Source organism: Otolemur garnettii, unplaced genomic scaffold (genome assembly GCF_000181295.1).
Source record: "Otolemur garnettii isolate 467f Iridium unplaced genomic scaffold, OtoGar3 scaffold00067, whole genome shotgun sequence".
Lineage (NCBI taxonomy): Eukaryota > Metazoa > Chordata > Mammalia > Primates > Galagidae > Otolemur > Otolemur garnettii.
Genome location: NW_003852462.1, coordinates 1,507,332 through 1,528,256, shown reverse-complemented (window position 1 = coordinate 1,528,256; position 20,925 = coordinate 1,507,332). Strand labels below are relative to the sequence as shown.

The window sequence follows — 20,925 nt, the reverse complement described above, 5'->3', positions numbered from 1 at the left end:
ATCATATGATGCATTTTAAGATTTGAGCATCTTGACCATCAGGTGCAGTGAGTGGCTCACACCTGTAATCCTAGCACTCTGGGAGGTCAAGTCAGGTAGATTGCTTGAGCTCACAGGTCTGAGACCAGCCTGACCAAAAGCAAGACCCTATCTCTATTAAAAATAGAAAACCCAAGGCAAGAGGATCTCTTGAGCCCAAGAGTTGGAGGTTGCTATGAGCTACCATGCTACAGCACTCTACCCAGGGTGACAGCTTGAGACTCCATCTCAAAAAAAAAAAAAAGATATCGATAGTTCATCTTATAAGGGTACATGTGAATCTTTCTAAATGTAGAATATAAATGTCTTAACACAATAACTAAGAAAATGACATGAAAGCTATGTTAACCAGTTTGATGAAAATATTTCAAATTGTATAAAAAACAGCACACTGTACCCTATGATGGTATTAATGTACACAGCTATGATTTAATAAAAAAGAAAAAAAAAAGATTTGAGCATCTCACTGTATATAAATGTTACCCCAAAAGCAATATAAGTAGGACCACACAGAAACACTGGACTCTAGGTAATGACAAACATGCTGATTGTTTTTAGGGAAAGTGAGTTGAGGTTTGCATCTTTTCCTGAAATGCATCCTTTCAGCTTTGCTCTGTGTTCAAACATGTTCATAGTAATGTATAGGGAAGGGATACATCACAATCAAATATGGTTTATCCCAGGGACACAAAGATGCTTTAAATTCAGGAAATTGAAGAATTCACATTACTAGATGAAGGAACAAGTTAATAAAGCTCTTCACTCTTTCTCTAAAGTCTCTCAGAAAACCAGGAATAAGAAGCTTTCTTAACTGGATAAAGATAACCCTTTAGCAGTCCCAGTTGACTAAGTTTTGAAGCCTTCTCTTTGATGTCATGTACAGTATGAGAATCCCTGATACCTGCATGACTATTCAGCAGACCCGAACAGTCCCCCGGCCCAGTAACATTCTAACAAGGGAGACTTGAAGGGAAGGGATTAGCCTATCATTTTTTGCAAATGAAGTGTGATTATCTTTATAAAAATCCTAAATAAGTTATAAACAAAGAAAACAACAAAATCATAGGAGAGTTCAGAATGATTCTAGGTAAAAGATCAACTCCCAACACCACTAGTCTTTCTCCACATTGACAATAATTAAAAAAAAAAAAATGCTATTCACATGGGAGGGCATCTCTCTAAAGCACTTAGAAATTGATTTAGCAAAGAATTTGTGAAGTTTTTCAAGAAAGTGCTTAATCTCTGTTAAAGAAGAAAGAAGTTGAATATAAGAAAAGGTATACCATGTTCATGGACAGGAGAACTTACTGTTGTAAACAGTTGATACATAATATTTATACATATCTGTGGGATATATGCAATATTTTGATACAAACACACATGTCTAAGGATCATACCAGGGATTTAGGATATCTATAACTTCCAAAAGTTATCATTTCATTGTATGGAGAATATTTTAAATTTTTTCTTCTTGCTGTTTTGTAATATATGGTGCATTGCTAACTATAGTCATTTTAAAGATAGCAGTTCTTTATAGAATAGAGTCACTTCAATTTCAGTCAACATTTCATTGACACTTTTAAAGGATTAACTTATTCTTACATTTGCATGGTTGAACAAAGATTCACAAAGGTTTCTGAGGCTGGGCGTAGTGGCTCATGCCTGTGATCTCAGCCCTCTGAGTGGCCGAGGCAGGTAAGATCCCTTGAGCTCAGGAGTTGGAGACCAGCCTGAGCATGAATGAGATCCCATCTCTATTAAAATTGAAAAACTAGCTGGGTTTTGTGGCCAGCGCCCATAGTCTCAGCTACTCAGGAGGCTGAGGCAGAAGGATCACTTGAGTCCAAGAGTTTGAAGTTGCTGTGAGCTGTGATGTCACAGCATTCTACTCAGGGCACAGAGTGAGACTCTGTCTCAAAAAAAAGAAAAAGAAAAGTTTTTTGAAAAAGAAAGGTGAAGCTGAGGTCTCATCCTACTAAACATTAGACTCCTATAAAGTCAAAGTGATAGAATAAAACAAGATGGTGGGACTCTGCTGTGGGAACAGACACAGAGACACACAAAGAGGACAACTCGACTCTGTGACCCCAGAGGGACATCCTGCTGCTGCCACCACAGTGTCCAGGCCCCAGCAGCCTGAGGAGGGGACAGTGGCTGCTCCCAGAGCACTCACTGTCTTCCTCCTCACCTCCCCTCCCATCTCCTCTAGAAAATGTGAGAAAATACCCTTGTATCTTGGGACAGTAAAGAACTTTTAAAATAAGACCTAACACCTTCACCTGTAGTTGGAAGTTAATGGGTTTGACTTCCTCAGGAGTGGAGATGTCCAGTCTGTGCAGAGCGGGAAGACGGTTGTGCTGGCTCAGGCTATTAACACTAAGTGACTAATTTAGAACCCAAGAGGAAAGCCTACAACTAAAACACCCAGAGGCCAGCATGGCAGGGAGATTTTCAACCTCAGCAGAAATCAGAGAAATGCAAATTTAGGAAGTGGATTTTCCATATCCATTCAACAATCTGCAGTAATTTGAAAGTCAAATAATACCAAGTGTTGGTGAGTGGAGGGGGTGGATCCACCTCCTCTAGGGGCCAGTGAGCAAGTTAGTGATGGTAAGTGCACCTGTCATCCAGCCTTGCCATGCAGGGCTGAGCTGGCATCCACCCGGGCAATGGGGGGAGTGAGATGGACACGTGGTGGGTGCATGTCCAGGCCTCTACTGATATGTGGTATGAGTGAAAAATACACAAGTGATGTGAGACCAACACCCCAGGAGCAGATTAACACAGAGAGACATTACACACACATACGTGCAATGGACACAACAGATACACACAGATATACACACATAACACATCACGTATACACACGGCACAGCACACGTGCAGGGAACATAGATATTCACACAACACACACATAACATGCACGCTCACAGCGCATATACACAATACAACACATAAACACACACATGTGACAGCCATAACATACACACAACACACATTAATGCACACAACATCTGTGCCCACGTACGTGATTCATGGGCACACAACACACCTACACATGCCACCAACTCTGCACTGTTCTTTCAGTGTTTACGGCACCCAAGGACAAGTATGTTTATACCCCAGAGTGGCTGCCAACAGAGGATGGGGAAGGGAAGAGAGTGAGGCTCAGGAATGAGGGTAAAAATGATAAAAAGTAAAATAAGTGAAGGGGCCGGCTGAGCAGCCAGGACTCCATGCCTTTAACTGAGGAAAGAGAGGGCAGGAGGCAGAGAGGGTTAGGAAAGGGAGGGGCAGGGAGAGGGAATGGAGGAGAAAGGGGAGGGGAGGGAAGGGTAAGGTTAGATAGGGGAGGACAGTCGAGGGGAGGGGAAAGGGAGAAGGGGGAGGGATAGTTAGGAGGGCAGGCAACTGCAGGACCCCAGCCCCAGAGGCTGTCCCAGCTTAGTTCCCTGTGCCCTCTGCCTTCTGTTCACTGCCCTCTGCCCTCCAGGTTGGCAAGTGGCTCCTTTCTCTGTATCTGCCACCCCAGGGCTCCTCAGGCAGGAGTGAGAGCAGAGCCAGTAGGAGTGAGGAAGAAGAGAAGGGTGGGGAGCCCCTGCACAGCGGCCATGCTCTCCTTCTGTCACGCCAGCAGGACCTGGGGGACTAGGCCATCATCTAGGTGGTCTATCAGCCCCCTGTGCCCTGGCACAGCGCCAGGTCTTCCCAGAGGTAGAGCGTGTGGAAGCTGGGAGGGGACATAGGGTATCTCTTTGGAGTCACAGAGTGGAGCAACAGGTGAGGGCCAAACACACCAGCTGGTCCCAGCTGCACTCCACAGGCTCAGCCTAGGACACGGCCTGGGAGAGGGGCCTCCCTAGTCCCCTGCCCCAGGGGGTCCTGGCTCCTGCCTGCCATAGTCAGTCTGATCAGGGCAGGCCTCAGACCAGGGCAAGGGACAGGGGCCTAGCCCCCACTGCTGGACAGTGTGGACACAGTTCAAATGCCTCCAAACTCACCATCCTGCTGGCAGCTTCCATAGGACAAGCTGGTGGCAGGAAGGCTGTGACAAGCCCGGCCCAGGCATGGCCCAGCACCACGCTCAGATAGGCACCAGGCTCCATTCTTACCTGCCCAAAGCCCTAGTGGGTGCTCAGCTAGATTCTTACCCTGTGTGGGGTGTTTACACCTTCCGCAGGTTGTGGGCGAGGAAACTGAGTCACAGAGCAGCCGGTAGCCTTCCTGAGGCTTGACCTGAGGAGTGCTGGTGCTGAGCTGTGAGCAGAGGTCCCTGGCTGCCCCCATGCTGGACCTGGGCCATGAGGGGTCTCAGGGCCCCAGTGTCATCTGGAGAACACTGAGTGAGGGCAGCTGTCATTGGGGTGCAGACTGAGTAGTGGGCCTGGGTCAGACTCAGGCCAGGCCTCTGGGTGAGATGGGGAATCAGACAGGATCCCAGGCCCTTTGCATGGAGCCGCCCTCTCCTTAGCCTGGTCACCTCCTGCTTTCTCTCCGCCTCCCAGCTCAGTCGTGGTTGCTGTGGAGAACCCTCTCTCATCACTGTCCCTGAGGGCAGTCACCATTTATGCTTTTAAATGGGTAAAGTCATAGCTCTGAGACACATTTAAAATAAACAAGACAATAATTTCACTTATGAAGGAATTATCGGATGCAAAACACTGGATTAAAGCACAATCCAGATTCAGACTCGTCTTTCCAGGCTGCGGGCAGTGCTAGGAGGGATTTTCTAGAGACGCAACACATACTATTCACAGGGAGAGAACCACCTTCTCCACTGACACGTCCCCCTGCCTCCATCTGGGTGGGCCCCACACAGCTCTATTCCCAATAGTTCAGAGGAGCCAGAAGGGCCTGGCAGGACACCCCAGTGGGGTCCCATGTCCCCTCCCTCTCCTCCACCACACCTGTCACAGCATCTGTTACCTTGGGGGACCCCTTGGTTGTGGTCTCCCTGCCCATTAGCCCATGAGCCCGGGCGGGGGACAGCACATGTGTTCCTGGGCATTTTGTTCTCTGGCTGGGTCCCTGACAGCCATCAGGACAGCATCAGGCAGAGCCATGCTCAGCACTCCACAGGCAGCATCTCTTGGTCCAAGGTGAGAGAGGTGCCACCATTGCTCCCTTCATGCTGGAGAAGAAACTGAGACTCATTTGCTGGGCTGACTTCTCATGGTCAGCCTCACTCGCCAGGAAGTCTGAGGCCAGGCAGGCTAGCCTTGGAGTGTGGGCTCCTTCCTGCCCTCACTGAGCGCCTCCTGCAAGGTGAGCACACAAGTGAGTGAAGGGCCACCTTGAGAAGGCTGAATGGGGGCTTCATTGTGGGCAGGGGGAAGATCATGGGCAGAGCCCTCTGGCTGACCTGCCCTACGGGGCTGCAGGGGGAGGCTCCCACAGGCCTAGCATTCTGGGTGGTATCACAGAGAAGTGACACCAGACTTGTCAAACAGCAAGACAGACCTCATTCCACCTGCTACAGCCGGGCTGGAGCCCTGTGGTCAGCAGTGGCTGAGAGAGAGAAGACAGGTCTTCAGAGGGACATGACTAGGTGTCAGGGGTGAGGGAGGCTTCTTGCCAAAACTAGGCTCAGTGGGCCAAGCACAGCGGGCCGGGCCAAGCACAGTGGGCTAGCCCAAGGCTGAGTCCAGAAGATGGCTCAGAGGGATGACCAAAACTTGTCAAGGAAGGCTAGGGACACACCACAGAATGAGGCTCAGGACCCCCCACAGTTGTCCCCTGCCCTGGGGAGAGGCCCTTGGAACTGTTCCTGCTGCCAGACACTGGCTGCTGCCCAGGCCTTGCCCACAAGCACCCTCACTCCTCTGCCTGGCACGTGGCCCTGCAGGTAGAAACGGGGGTGAGGCCCCACCCCTCCATCCCAGAAGCCTGAACGTCACTTTGCCCCTGGTCATTCCGGATGCCCAGCCAGTCTGCTGACAGCCAGCGTTGCCTGGAGTCCGACATGCTGAGGATTCTTTGCCAAGTTCCCAGGCTGCGCCCACCGACCAGCCACTCCACTGGCGCCTGACAGCGGAATCCTAGGTTATTACGGTCTAGACGCGCCTTCTCGCCTGTGTGCTTTCCGGTCCTTCTCTGAGTATCTGCCTCCTGGACTTGCCGCGGGATCCCCAAAGCACACTTTGGCACTGAGACTCGTCCTTCACCGAGTAGAGTGGACACAGGTCCAACTCTTGCAGCTCATCAGCACACAGAGGACCCCACCCCCTTCCAGGGCCAAGGAGGGGCTGTGGGGGCCAGGCTGTGCAGGACCGTGAGGACCTCCACCCAGAGACCAGTCATAGAGTCCCCACCTCCCACAGAGAGAGCCATCTCTGTCTGTCCTCCTCAGCTTTATCCTGCAAAACATCCTCTGTCCCCCTGGCCGACGGCTTGGGACAGAAGATCTCACCCCTTATCCCCAGAACAGGGAGAGAAACATTGAAAATAAACACGATTGTGTAATCCTTGCGGGAAGAATGATTCTGGTTCCATGTGACCCCAGCAGAAATGCTGGAGTCATTTCAGACTCCGGCTGAGGAAAGCTTCAGTGAGTGAGGGTCTGGGCAGTGGGTGAAGCGCAGGGGTCCCACAGGCACTATGGAAGGAGTAAAGCCGCGTCAGGGAGTGGGCTGCTGTTTATCCATCAGCATACACGGCTTCTGGAAGGGGGTCTCTTAGTCTCCTGGTGAGAGTGTATGCCCAGCTCAGCCGCACCTGTGTGGCTCCTGGCATGCGTCAGACCAGGAAGGAGGGCTTGCTTGGGAGATGCTGAGCCCTGAGTCCATTACTGCAGCAGCTCCACTGGCACAACCCCTTTCAGGAGGGAGGGAAGGCAGGAGACGCTCCTGCTTAGATCCTTGGCACATGCATGTGGTGTGGGGTGAGCAGACAGGGCTCCCCAGGCCCACCAGGATCAGAAATGACGCCCACCCCAAGGCGTGGCCCACTTATCATGAGAACAGATACCTTACTCTGGTCATTGCTCCTCTAGAAAGTTTGCGTTTAAGGAAAACAAGCAAGTGGCGGCTTCTCTCCCCACTGTTGGTGCGCGGCTGTGCCCATGCCCCTGGCCGGGAGGGCTCTGACCTCACACTCTTAACCGGGAGGGCCCCAACCTTATGCTCACACCCTCACAGGAAGTTGCCATCCTGAGCATGGAGCTGGGGACCTGCCGCTCAGGGGTGATCTGGGGTCCTCATGCCCTGAGTGCCTTCTTGCCCCACTGGACACAGTTGCTTGTCCCCCACCAGGTTCCCATGCTGGGTGGAGGACACACAGTTGGGTCTAGATGTGACTCCCGGTGATTCTCCCATGGGTGACTGCCCTGAGGGGCTTGGTGATGGGGTGCTCCTCCTGCTTTAGACATCAGACCCAGGTGGGGGAGCAGATGCTCCCCTGGGAACTTCCCCCTAGGCTGGGCCAGGAGACCTGGATGTTTATGTGAAATAGTCCCAACTCCCCCGAGATAAAAGGCCCCTGCCCGGCCCTTTGTAGATCCTCATCAGGCCTGCCTCCTACGTTGGTGGCCTCCTAAGGGTTGGGTGGCCACATCTCTCTCACCCCTAGTGGACTCCTGGGCAGCCCTGCCCTACATGGGCTGACGTGCAGCCTGGGGGTCCTGGGTCCCTCCTTCACCCGATCACAGGGTGGTGATGCCTCTGGCTATGCTTGTTGATCCTGGAGGTGGCTGGCAGGAAAGGGGGATACCGCCCCCATGAACACAGGGCCCCACACAAGGTGACAAGCTCCTTTTCTTCTCTCTCCTCCCTTAAGTGTCCCCTTTATCCTTGCACCCTGAAGCCTGGGGAAGTGCTCCCAGAGCAGCTGGGCACAGCCCTGCTTCATCCTCCATCTCCACAGCATTTACAGAGTGTTCACTGCACTCTGGGCCCTGAACCTGGCTCTGGGATGCCCAGCATGCAGACAGGCCTGGTGCCCACCTTTCCTGCACTGATGGGAAACCTCTGGTGAGCTCTGGAGTCGGGTTCCAGGCCTGTCAGAACCTGTGGGACCCATCAAACCCCAGCTGCTGGATGAGCACATGTCCATCTGCACATTAGTCTCCAGGGTCCCTCAGGCCCTCAGAAAGGGAGCAAAAGTATCTCTGGCCATCCCTGCCACCTCACACAGGGTTTGTGTGTGAAATGTCCCAGTCCAATTGGGGAAAAGGGGAGAGGGCCCTGGACGCCTCCTACTATCTGCCCCAGGGTATTGGAATGGCCACAGGGGCCAGGCCAGGCCGACCTTGGCAGAGTGGGCCAGGCCTCACAGCACGGTGCCCTTCCTGGGAGGCTACGATCCGGGTCCAGCCCCCCTCACCCCCCCAGGCCTCCCTTTAATTGGGCCTGACGACTTCACACTCCACAGCCGGGATGGTGCTTGTTTTGGCTGGCCCAGCGCGGCCCATCCTGGCCAGCCCTGGTTGCATAACCGGGAGGTATCCACTTACGCTGGCCGACGCCTCTCAGCGAGGCCTGGAGCAGCCCTCACGGGCAGCCTCCATGTTCCCTCTCCAGGAGGTGGCCCATCCCACCAAGCTCTGGGTGGAGCCTCTCGTGTCTCCTGACCCCGTGCGCTGGCTGGCCACCGTCCATGGAGCCTCCAGCCCTGGGTGCCAGGAGCAGCTGCCTCTGGCCAGAGTTGGCCGGTACAGGGATGGCAGGCAAGGGGTGCCTCCCCCTCTGCTCACATCTCTCCCCAGCATCAGCGTCACCGCCGCCCCTGCCAGAGACAACTGGGGGAGGGCTCAGGTCCAGGAAATCGCCTGCTGGGCATCCGTGGCACGGGCCAGGCCCCAAAGGCACCCTCGGGTCCCTGGCCCTCATCCTGCTGGCCCATGGAGGAGGAGGTTCCAGGGTCCTGGGCCCCCACAGCTCAGCCACCCCCTCCCTTGTCTGCTACCGCCAAAAGGTGGGGCGAGAGAAATAGGAGATTTGAATAATGGGAGAAAATTATTATGTCTTCATGTGAGCTGGAGCCCAGCCTGCTCCCCGCGGGTGTGATATCTGGGGACGTCTTACATTTCCCGCTCCGAGCCAGGGCCGGCCTTGACAATGCCCGCATTGTTTCCTGTGTCAGGGCATTGTCACTGGATGACAGTACCCCAAACACATGGGTTACAAGACGTGGGGATTCACACACACTGGGGAGACCACAGACGTTTATAAAGAGGACAGACGCTGCAGCTAGATTTGGGGGTGGCTGGGGAAGGGAAGTGGCCACTCACTACTGATGGTCTGGGGATGGCTTTGCCCAGGAAGGTGGAGGTCAGGCGGCCATCGTTCATAGCATGCAGAGCTTTCTACCTGTGGCCAGCTCTGGCCTCCTTGCCTGGGACTGGCTAGGAGGCTGGACCTGATGGCCGAGGGGTTGAACCTGCCTTCAGGGGCCTCCTCTGAGTACTAGGGCAGGTAGGATGCAGGTCCTAACAAGAGGAGCCAACTTTCAGTTGGTTCAGGTCCTTGCCTCAGAGTCACCTGTGGGAGCCACTCTAGTTCCCAGGGAGGAGCCAGCACACTAGGGGCCGCTGGCCAGCTTGGCATTAAGGGACTATCACTGGCCTGGGCACAGCCCTTTCTTTCTTAGACTGCTGCCTTTCCCATGTATGTCCATAAGTAACTGTTTAGGTGAGGAATGGAAAGTGGGTGGAACTCAGCAGCCCTCAGCCCACCTGGCCCTGCTTTCCGGCCCCTGCTCTGGGATCTGGCAGGAGTCCAGGGGCAGGGGCCTGTCTTTAGGTCCTTGTTGTGCCTGCCCTGGGCCCCGACATCTCCCTGTAGCAGCTTCAGGCACACTAGCTAATCCCAGAACTGGGCTGCTGCCTCTGCCCAGTGCCCAGAGCAGAGCAGAGGGTGGACCCTCAGCTGCTGGGGGCTTAGCGTCTCTGTTCCCAGCACCCTTCAGGCAAATGAAGAAACAAGAGTTCTAACCTAGTAACTTGGGGCTAAGCCCAGCCTCAGCCAAACTGCCCGATTCCCCGCTGGTGACCCCACTGCCAGGCTCCCCTGCTCCTAGGACCCCAGGCAAGGACTTTGTCTCCCAGAGCACATGGTTTGCATGGCCTCCATGGCTCTCGGCCTGGTGGAAGGGAAAGGGTTCAGCATGGCCCTCCTATGAATGGTGGAGAGACGCCTGTGTCCCCCCCGGGCATTTCCATTCATTTGGCCCTTAGGAGATGGCCTCTTGCCCATGTGCCCAATGCTAGGCACTGGCATCAGGCATGGGGATCACCTCTGTCCCTTCTTTGTGGCCTGTGAACAATTTTCCTCTGAGAGTCAAGACTGCTGGTCTCCTCTGCCCACAGGTGCCCAAGGGCCATGAGTTCCCTTTCCAGGGATGGCTGGTCATTTGCTCCTCCAGAGTAATGGAAGCTGCCTCTGGTCAGAGGGCAGGGCTGGCCATCAGGATGAGGCTTCCCTAGGGGTTCTTGGAGTCATGGCCCCTGGAGCCCTCCTAGATTGCAGGGGTGCCAGTGCACTTTTTATCTGTCGGGTCCCCCAGGACCAGTCTTGACTATAAGCACTCCCCCTTGCACGTGGGAGTCAGCAAGCTGCATAATATTGAAACTGCTGACAGCTGCGCCTCATTGGTTTACAAGTCTCTCTGCTGCACAAGGGGACTCAGATCACCGTGTCAGTTTTCTAATCCCCAGGTGAAGTCCAGACCTACCCTCACCACCCTGGGCAGAGGAGACCCTGTCTCCACACTCAAGGAAGTGTGAGAATTGGGAAGGTGGATTTGTAGGTGAGGATCTGGGGCTCAGAGGCCCCCTCCCCTGCCCCGTCCACTGCTCAAGGGCAGCAGAGGTTAAGGGAGCCCAAGGGCCTGTCCTGGCATGGCTGTCCCACCACTGGCCCCTGGAGTCAGCAAGTAACCCTGGAGGTAAATGTGGGATGGACCCACACAAGAGGGAAGGGAGTTGTGCACCATGTTCAGAGCTATCTACTGAGGTCAGCTTTGTGCCTGGACATCAACACATAGATGGTGGAAGCCAGGGTCACAGGCCACAGGTGACAGAGACTCTCTGCTAGCCACCAGGAGCCTCTGCAAGCCTGGGATGGAGCAACCCTGTGCTGAACACAGAGCTCGGGGCCCCTTCACTGGGGGTACTTTGCCTAAGATCACCTTGTGTGTGCTCCAGGCTGAGTGTGGGCAGCTGAAGCTATAGCAGAAACTGAGCTTTGCCCACAGGGTCCACCTATGACAGCCAGTGACCATCTGGGAGAAGCATTTGTGCCAAGCTCCTCATATGTGGGGCAGGTGACCCATCAGCTGGTATGGTGGACAACAGTTTAATAGAGAAGCACCTCACTGCTCAGAGTAGGGACATCCCTGGGGTACCCTGGGCCCCACCTGGGTGGAGCAAGGAGCCACCTGTGAGTGTGACATTCCTCAGCAGGCTCTGTGTGTTCTTGGCTACATGTAGCCCCTCCATTAGGACCAATTATTAGATTCCTGGAAACTTGACCTCAGTCTTGACCACACTAAGTGACTCCAGGACCTAAAAGGGCTGGGCTCTGTGGTGTGGCTGCTGGGGAGGACATAGTCATGCCTGTCTTCTTCAGACGGCCCCACTGCCTCTGCTGGGGAGGACATAGTCACGCCTGTCTTCTTCAGACTGCCCCACTGCCTCTGCTGGGGCCTGTCAGGAGCTTCTCCTCAATATCCTGCCCAACCTCATCCTTATCCTGGAGGGCAGAGGAAGGTCCCTGCTCTCACAGGGGCCTGGACCCCAAAGTCATAAAGGCTGATGTTGCAGACACAAGAGGTCTCTTCTGGGCCAGCCAGGAGAAAGGCCCTCGGGCTGAGGGGCTGGCAGCTTCTGGGACCCCTGGGGACACTATCTAGGTCAGTGTCACAGCCCAGAGTTGTGTGTTCTCTGGTCTCTGATCCCACATCCTCATCCCCGCCTCCTGAGTTTTGAACCAGGAACCCCTCCAGCAGAGCTCTTGGCCTGTGGCACACAAATGTCACTTTACAGGAAGATCTTTTTCAGGACCAGGGGGCGGGGAGGAGCTGGGATGAGGCTTGAAGAGTCCTCTGCTAGAGTCTGGGAAGTGGGAATCCATGTCCTAGAAGTAGGGAGATGGGCTCAGCTAGTCCTGCAGACTCCCAGCAGGGGGAGAGTGGTTCAAAACCAAAGGAAGGCTTGTCTCTCCTCCTCCAGGACTTAGCCCAGCACATCCCCAAGCCTTGGTCCTTCACATTAGATAGCTCCAGGCTGAAGGAGGGTCAAGCTATAGATGGGAAGGGTGACCTGCAGCTGTCCACTCCTCCCTCCTCAAAGGCATAGCCTCATCTACCCCCATTCCATCAAGGAAGCCAGAACTAGAAGCCAGATTGGTTACAATGCTTTTGCCATGGACTCTGCTGGACACTTGAGGGACAGCTTCCCTTCTATTCACTGTGGTGCACCAGGAAGGACACAGTGCTAAAGGCTCAGAAGTCAGAAAACCACCACCACCATTGTCATCACCATCATTGCCACCACCACCACAATCATCATCATCACCCTCATCACCTTCATCACTAGGACCATCACCACCACCAACAACAATCACAACTGTCCTCATCATCCTCATCACCTTCATCACCGTCACCACCATCATTGTCACTATCACTATGATCACCACCACCATCATCACCCTTGTCACATTCAGCACCAAGACCATCATCACCACCACCATCACCTCCATCACCTTCATCATCATCACCACTGTCATCATCATCACCATCACCATGATCATATCACCATTGCCTCTATCACCATCACCGCCATCACCACCCTTATCACATTCATCACCATCACTCTCATCACCTTCATCACCATCATCACCATCACCATTATCATCATCACCTCCATCACCTCCATCATCTTCATCACCATCACCATTACCATCATCACCTCCATCACCTTCATCACCATCACCATTATCATCATCACCTCCATCACCATCACCATTACCATCATCACCTCCATCACCACCATCACCACCATCGTTATCACCATCACTCTCATCACCTCCATCACCTTCACCATCACCATTATCATCATCACCTCCATCACCTTCATCAGCATCACCATTATCATCATCACCTCCATCACCTTCATCACCATCACCATTATCGTCATCACCTTCATCACCTCCATCACCTTCATCACCATCACCATTATCATCATAACCTCCATCACCTTCATCACCATCACCATTATCGTCATCACTTCCATCACCTTCATCATCATCATTATCACCTTCATCACCTCCATCACCTTCATCACCATCACTATCATCATCACCATCACTGTCATCATCATCACTATCACCATTACCATATCACCATCACCACCATCACTACCTCCACCATCACCACCATGACCATCATCACCTCACCACTACCCTTGCCTCCATAACCATAACATCAGTAGCAGCAGACATCATAAGAGGAGAAGCAGAGGATCTTGAATAGAAAAAATGTTTTTGTTTTAGTTACTATTTTATTTGTGGTCTAGTTTGGTAACATGGGGAACCATCTCAGGTGGAGAAGGGTATAGAAAAAGTGTGCACAGGAGAAAGGGTCCTGGTCTGGGACTCTGGGCTAACCTCTGCTCTTAATTCCCAGTGTGGCCCAGGAACACTGACAATCTCATCTGCAAAACTGAACAACCCTGACGGGAAGGGCTTTGTTGGCGGGGACCAGGAGCCCTTCTGCATTCCCTTGTAACTCTCAGGCCCTGTGGAAAGAAAGAAAAACATGACTCCAGGAGATGGCCTCTTGCCCATGTACCCAATGCTAGGTGCTGGCGTCAGGCATAGGGACCACCTCTGTCACTTCTTTGTGGCCTGTGAACAATTTCCTTCTGAGAGCACCAGCCTCCCAGGGTCTCCCTGTTATAACTAAAAGGCCCTGGAAATAACATAACCTACAAATGGGAAGACTCTGAAAGGTGAAAGAAAGGCAGGTTGCCCAGGGACGTCCTTATTTCCCCCCGTATATGTCTAACACAGTACTCAGAGTTTCCAGCCCCAGATCTCCAACAGACATAGACAGAAAAAGCTCTCAAAAGCCTGTTTCCACCAGGAAAGGATGGCTTAACAACAGATTAACTGTTTGGGAATACCCTCCCTGCTCCAGCCAAATGCTGGTGGAAAAACCACACCCCACTCCTGTGGTTTGAGCAGGAAGAGTGGGGAGTTGATCTAACACCATACTACAACTCATTCCAACGCCACCCTCAACATACCCTCACTGCATCCTCATCTCAGCCCCATCACCTCCCACCCCACCCCACCAGCAGCAAGGGCACAGAGCAAGGTGGTATGAGCAGGCCCTGGGTCTTGTCAACACAGCTTCAGCCCCACCCTGTGTCGGTGCATCCCTGCAGAGATGAACCTCTGGCCTCCCCAGCAGGATAAGTCCATGTCAAGACATCATCATTAAACCTCTAACATCTAAAATGATGGAAAACCCTGGAAAGCAGACAGAGAGATGACTCAACATCTACAGAGGACCCGAAACCACGGAGGCCAGAGGAACCAGCACATTTTTCAAGTACTACAAATTCTACACCCGGTGAAGACATCCTCTGGGGATGAGGGAGAAATAAACACATTCTCAGACAGAGGAAGACTAAGGGAATTCTGCCAGTGATCTCATCTTCACAAACTCGCTAGAGGAAGCTCTATAAACACAACAAAAATAGTGGCAGGGGTGGCCGGGGACTTCAGAAAGGACAAGAGGATGTCGGATTAGGTAAAAATAGGGGCAAATATGACCGGCTATTCTTCTCATGAGTTTCTTAAATCATATTTGATGGCTGAAGAAAAAAATTCCAGCACCATCCTGTGCTGTGCTCAATGTACCTATAGGAAACAATTCTATGTTAAAAGTGAGGAGGGCAAAGGGCCCTAAACAGAGGTAAAATGTCCTTATCTGTAGATCAAGATGTCATGTGGATGTGCATATACGTAGTGCAATGCCCAGGACAACCACGGTGAGCCTTAAATAACACGTTCAAAAAACATGCTGAGTAAATCAAACACAATCCTAAAAATTATTCAAGTCACTGACAGGGAGAGAGGTGAGAAAAGAGAAAGAGAAATGAGAAAAACTAGCAGAAAACAATAAAATGGCAGACTTAAGATGTGATGTATTAATTCCTTTAAATGTAAACAGTCTAAACACACCACTTAAAAGACAAAGATTGATAGAGTGGTTTTTTAAAAAAAAATGACCCAGCTATATGCTGTCTTCAAATATGCCATGTACTCACCTCAGCCACCACATAGGTAGGTTGAAAATAAAATGATGGAAGAAGATGTACCTTGCAAAGATTAAGTACCCCCATGCAATTTTAGGTAAATGGGATTATTTACTTTGGGATGAATTTCTTGAATAGAGTCCTTTGCTTTTTACTTTTCCTTCCCTCTTCCCCTCTTTCCTTTCTCCAGCATCACCTCTCATCCTCCCTTTTCTGCTCCAGCCTGTCCTCTAAGCTGTGGTGAGTGCCCTTCTGCTCTCCGTGTGCTCCACGGAGCTCCAGGAGCTGCAGAAACGCTCCTTTGTGTTATATTCAAACGCACAGATGCAGATGCAGGAAAAGCGCTGGTGCCTTCTTTACCCACCCCAAACTGGGGGAGATCTTTATAAAATTTATAAAGATTCCTCTGTATTTTCCATTTCTCTCCCAATATTTTAGGAGAATTCCTCCAAATCAATGCAGAAAAATTCCCTTTATGCATAACTTATTTGACCATTACTTTATTGATGGCCATTAACTTTGTTTACAGTATTTTAACCCCAAACAAAAAATGCTCTTGGGAAACAACGGAGACCAGAGGAACCAGCACATTTTGGGCTTAGAGAGCCCTAAACAAGTGGTGACTTCTTCTCCCAGCCACCCCCATCTGCCAAAGACAACAATGGCTCTGCTCTGTCAGGCTGCCTGGCCTCATGAAAGCAAAGTGGGAGCCTGCACCGTGAGGACCCCTGGAGCCTCAGGACAGGGCAGTGCTGCCCTTCCCTACCCACTGACACTGCCTCACACCCACCTGAGGCCCCACAGAATTAAGCCAGCCTCTGGCCTCTGCAGGTGGACACAGCCTCAACTCACACCCTAGGCCCTTCTCAGGGGAAAGGAAGAGGAGGAGGTGTGGACAGAATCAGCATCAGAGACTCTTCTGCTGGCACTAATAATGAACAGAGCCTGACATGGCCAAACACCACCATTCTGTCTTTTATTGAACATCCGTCTGAAGTGGGGGGCGGAGCACACCTCCCACAGCTGCCCCATGCACAGGGCCCTTCAGAAGCATCTTCTCTGGACCACGGATGTCCCGAACTCCTTGAAGTCTGCAGCAGTGACCCACATCTGCTTGAAGCTGCTCAGAGAGGTGACAATGGAGGCCCCAATCCATGTGGAGAACCACCGGTCAGGAGGAGCCGTGATCTTGATGGGGGTCCCCTTAGCAGCCAGCTGCTCCAGCTCCCTAAGAAGCCTGTCATCGAGTCCCCGGAACAGGGTGGTGCCCCCGGACAACACAATCTCCCCAAAGAGGGTCCTCTGAATGTCGATATCGCACTTGGTGATGCTGCTGGACACCATCTTTGAGAGCCCTGGGTTCTGGATGCCCAGGTGCTCTGGCATGAACAGGGCCTCAGGCGCCTGGTGCAGCTGGTCCCCAATGCTGATGACATTCCCGTCCGGCAGCTTGTACTCTCTCAGGACCTCCTCTGGCCTCTGGTTGAACTCCTTCTCCGGCTCTAAGGCCACATAGCACAGCTTCTCTTTGATGTCATCCACAAGGCTCTTGTCCAGCAGGCATGGGAAGGTCCGCCCACTGGCCAGGAGGAGCCCGGTGAGGAGCTCTGTGATGTCCCTGCCTGCCACGTAGAGCTTGGTGACCGCATGGGGCAGGGAGTAGCCCTCAAAGACAGGAACGGTGCAGGTGACCCCATCCCCGCTGTCCACCACCAGGCCTGTGACACAGGCGGAGGCATAGAGGGCCAGCACAGCCTGGTCCGACAGGTAGAAGGCGGGCACACTGAAGTGCTCAAACATGACTTCGGCCATCTTCTCACGATTCTCCCTCGGGTTCAGGGAGGGCTCAGTCATGAGCACAGGTCGTTCACTGGGCTTCACACCCAGCTCCCACTCGAACAGGTGTTTCCAGAGCTTTTCCATGTCATCCCACCCTGTGACCAGCCCGCGCTCGATGGGGTAGCGCAGGTGTAAGACCTCATACTTGTACAATGCTTCCTCCCCGACAAAGTACTTCTTCTGATTGGCACCTCCCGAGGGCATCTTGTATTTCGGGTGCCCCACAACGGAGCTGATGACATGACGGGGCCCAATCTCACCAGAAAGGCCTGCTTTGCAGAGCCCTGTCCCGTTGTCAAAAATCACAGCTGGGGAATCTAATGTGTGTGGATTAAACATGTCTGCAGCATTCTCTTCTGAGCCTCACCAAAATAAAGACAGTGCCCTTTTGGGCCACTCCGTGACGTGGTAGGCGATTCTGTGGTTCCGGGTCGTTTGCAGGCAGGGCTAGCACAGTGCCCAACAGCCCTCCATCCTCAGCCGCCGTCTGCTTGCCTGTCAAGTGGCCTGGGCCTGCAAGGCCTTTCAGAGAAGCTGTCCAATAGGTCACAATCCAGCCAAGGCAACAATTGTCCTCAGCAAGCATCAGAGGCCCTTAGTGGGTGGGGCTCTGAGCTCCCTACAGGCTGAGACGCTACATAGAGGTGGGCACTGGGCCAGCACTGATAACCCTGAGCCCGAGGCCTGGGCATGGCTCTGAGATACGGTTTCTGGCCCCTGAGCTGCTGCTTGTGGGATAAGGGAAGGTCCCTTTTGCTAAGGGAAGGAACCAGGCACTGGTTGGAGGGGGATGCCAGCAGGTCTGTCGAATGGTCTTTGGAGTGCAGTCTCTTCCAGGAAGCCCTTGGGAGTTCTTCTCCCTCGATCCCACTAGTCCCTGGTCGCTGTCCCACAGGGCAGGCTCTGGGCAGAGCCCTCCAGGCCCACTAGCTCTTTCTGCAGGTGCATGTCCCTGCTCTGGCTTGATGTCAGGACCCCTCACTTCTCTCAGCAAACCCTACAATGCTGGCAAGGGCAACATCCAGTGGCCCATAGGATCAGGAGCCTATGAAGACATGGCCCTGTGGTTTCATGTTGGGCAGCCCTGATCAGAGCCTGTGATGCCTCTGTGTGACCACAGCCTGCCACAAGGACAAGCCCACTGAGGGTGCTCAGAAATGGCCAGGTCACAAAGACCAGAGGCCTGGAGTAAGACTAGGAAAGAAGGCTGGGGGGCCAGGCTGAGGGCAACCACTGCTGTCTGAGAGAGCCTAGGACTGCACATATCAGGCGCACAGACCCTGGTATGGTCTTCAGCTTGCGAAGAAAGTGGGAGGCATGGGGTACAGGGGCAAGTACTTAGTGCTTCCTGGGTTGGGGGTGGCCTGGGATAGCGTGAGCTTCAGTGGTGGTCTTCCCTCTCCCATGTGTCCAAAATCACCCTCCAACCCAGCTTCTGCCCCACTTTGGCAAGTACTCCCAGGGCACCACTCCCAGGGCCACCTTCCTCGAAGGGCCCCTGGGCCCCACTGACCCCTGAGGTGGGTGTAGACACGTGGCCCAGTTGTGTGGCAGATGTGTCACAGGTGGAGGGTATAGATGTGTGGTTTAGATGCACAGTGCAGATGTGTGACGTAGCAGTAGGCTGGTGCAGACTTGTGTAGCTGTGACACACGTGTGGTGCAGATGTGTGGCATGGACAAATACAGTTGTGCAACACAGATTCGTGGTGTAGACAACTGGCATAGACATGTGGTGTAGACTCCTGGGGTTGACGTGTGGTAGGGACATGTGGCTTTGTGGGCACTGCTAAGCCCTCAGTGGCGTCAATAAAAACTTGGAGATTTGGAGTCTTCTTCCCACCAGAGGGAAACCAAGTCAAACATGGGCTGAGGTCAAGTCTCTCTCAAGTCTTCCTCTCCCTGCAGCCTGTGTCCAGTGCTGCACAACCAGGCTCTTGCCTGCAGTCCTGTGGTGGCCCTCTCCAGCCCTGAGCTCCCTATCATGGTAGGTGTGGATGGAGACACTGACCCACAGGCAGGGCTGGGCCTTCTCTGGGAGATCTACCTGCTGACCCAGGCCCTGGGGTAGGAGGCTCCAGCAGAGGCTGCAGACCACAACAAGACTGCGCTTGTGGGTCCCGCTGGTGGTCAGCTGGTGGGCACCAAATGGGGCTCATCCTGGGGGAGAGTGGCACATGAGCAGGCAGGGGGTGGCCCAGGCTCCTGGCTACCTTCAGGGTGGGTCTTGGGCTTCAAGGTAAGTTCCTCCCTGATTTCTTCCTCGCTCTCCAGGCTGGCCGTGCTCACAATGGAAGGACCACCTGCCCCAGGAAGGGCTCTCAATGTCCCATCTGCATCACAGAGCCAGGAGATGTCAGGAGACAGGAGTAGCCAGAGTGAGCCATCCTGCTGTCCCTCACGAACCCTAGGGTGCTGGGCAGGTACAGCAGCCTGCATGGCCGAGGCAGCTGCCTGAGTGGCTGGCCCCTTGAAGTTCCTGGTCAAGATCTCTGCTGTCCTCTCCTGGCTCTGCAGAGAGTCAGGGACCACCTCAGTCACCCGCCATGCTGGGCATCTGGCTTTATGCTGGGCCCATGCTGCCAGATGAGCACCACATTGGCCCAGGAGGGCAATGGGGCCACTCAGGGTCTGCATGCCTCAGCTGGGGTGGACCCTTTCTATCCCATATCCTGCAAGGTGGCTTTGGCCTCAGAAGGGCCTCTGTGGCTGTGGTGCCTGAGCAGACTGTGTAGCCTCCCCAGACCTGGCTATGCCCGGCCCAGACCTGCCACTGGCTGTCACCCTGAGGGCTGCCAAGGTTTGTAGATCCAATGTTTTAGGGAGTGCATGTCCCTGGTGGGCTGCTAGGGGTGGGAGGATAGAATGTGTGCCCTGGGGTTCCAGCCTGCTCACATCACAAAGGCCTGTGGACTAGAAGGTTCTCATGGACTAGAATGGACTCTGGCTGAATCAGGAGGCATGTGCTCTGGGGGTTTCCAGACTTGGGCCCTAGAAGTGGTCCACAGTGAGAGGCGATGGAGCAACTCGAGTGGGAGGACTCTTGGGTCAAGGCGCATGGGTGTGTCCTAGTGGCCCTGGGCTGGCCAAGGTGTGTGGCATTTGCAGGGGTAACTAAAAAGGCAGGAACTGAACACGTGGGACCGTGGGTTCCATGAAGGGTATCATGGGGTATTCCAAGGTTCTGGGCACCACACTGCTATCACAACATAGCAACATCCCTGGGGCAGGCAGTCTGTCAACCCTCTGTATGTCACGGAAGAACAGGTGAACACCCCATCTCCACCCTCCCTAGGCCTGGCTTCTCTGTCAGCCTCCAAGCTGGGCCTGGCCAATTCTGTCTGCTGTCACCTGTGCTTGGCCCCCACTTTCCAAAAGACAAGCCTGTGCCCTTGAATACCCAGCTGGCAGAGCCGGGGCATGGGCAAGGCAGTGGCCTTCTCCCTACGTGCTTCCCAGGGTACCCGCAGCCCTCCGCTCAGGGCCTGGCACCCCCAGCTCCCCACCCATCCTGACAACTAGAGTCCTGACAGTGGAGCACCATGTGCCACAAAGGGGCCCCAGGGAGCAACCACCACTTTGCTGTTTGTCCACTTGAGAGAAGCAATGTGCAGGCGGGAATGGGGGCTGGGCCTGACCCCCTAATTGTCATTTTGGGGTTTGCTATTGGGGCCAAGAGCCCCAGGGCAAGGCCTGGCTCAGAGCCGGGCAGCCCCACTCACTCAGCAGAGGCTGTCCTGATAAGGTCTGGCTGGGCTGATGAATTGTCTGCCATGTACGCAGAACTGG

The 20,925-nt window shown here is 53.6% G+C and overlaps 1 protein-coding gene across 1 annotated transcript; it reads right to left on the bottom strand.

Moving 5' to 3' along the window:
* Positions 1-16,275: 16,275 nt before the first annotated feature.
* ACTRT2 (actin related protein T2) lies at positions 16,276-17,476 on the bottom strand. The gene has a single exon (XM_003793211.2). The coding sequence runs from the start codon at positions 17,474-17,476 to the stop codon at positions 16,343-16,345; it is 1,134 nt and encodes a 377-aa protein (XP_003793259.1). The 3' UTR covers positions 16,276-16,342.
* Between the last annotated feature and the right edge of the window lie 3,449 nt (positions 17,477-20,925).

Excerpts from the sequence above, each read along its gene's own strand:
- ACTRT2 (XM_003793211.2), bottom strand. The coding sequence starts at position 17,476 with ATGTTTAATCCACACACATTAGATTCCCCAGCTGTGATTTTTGACAAC.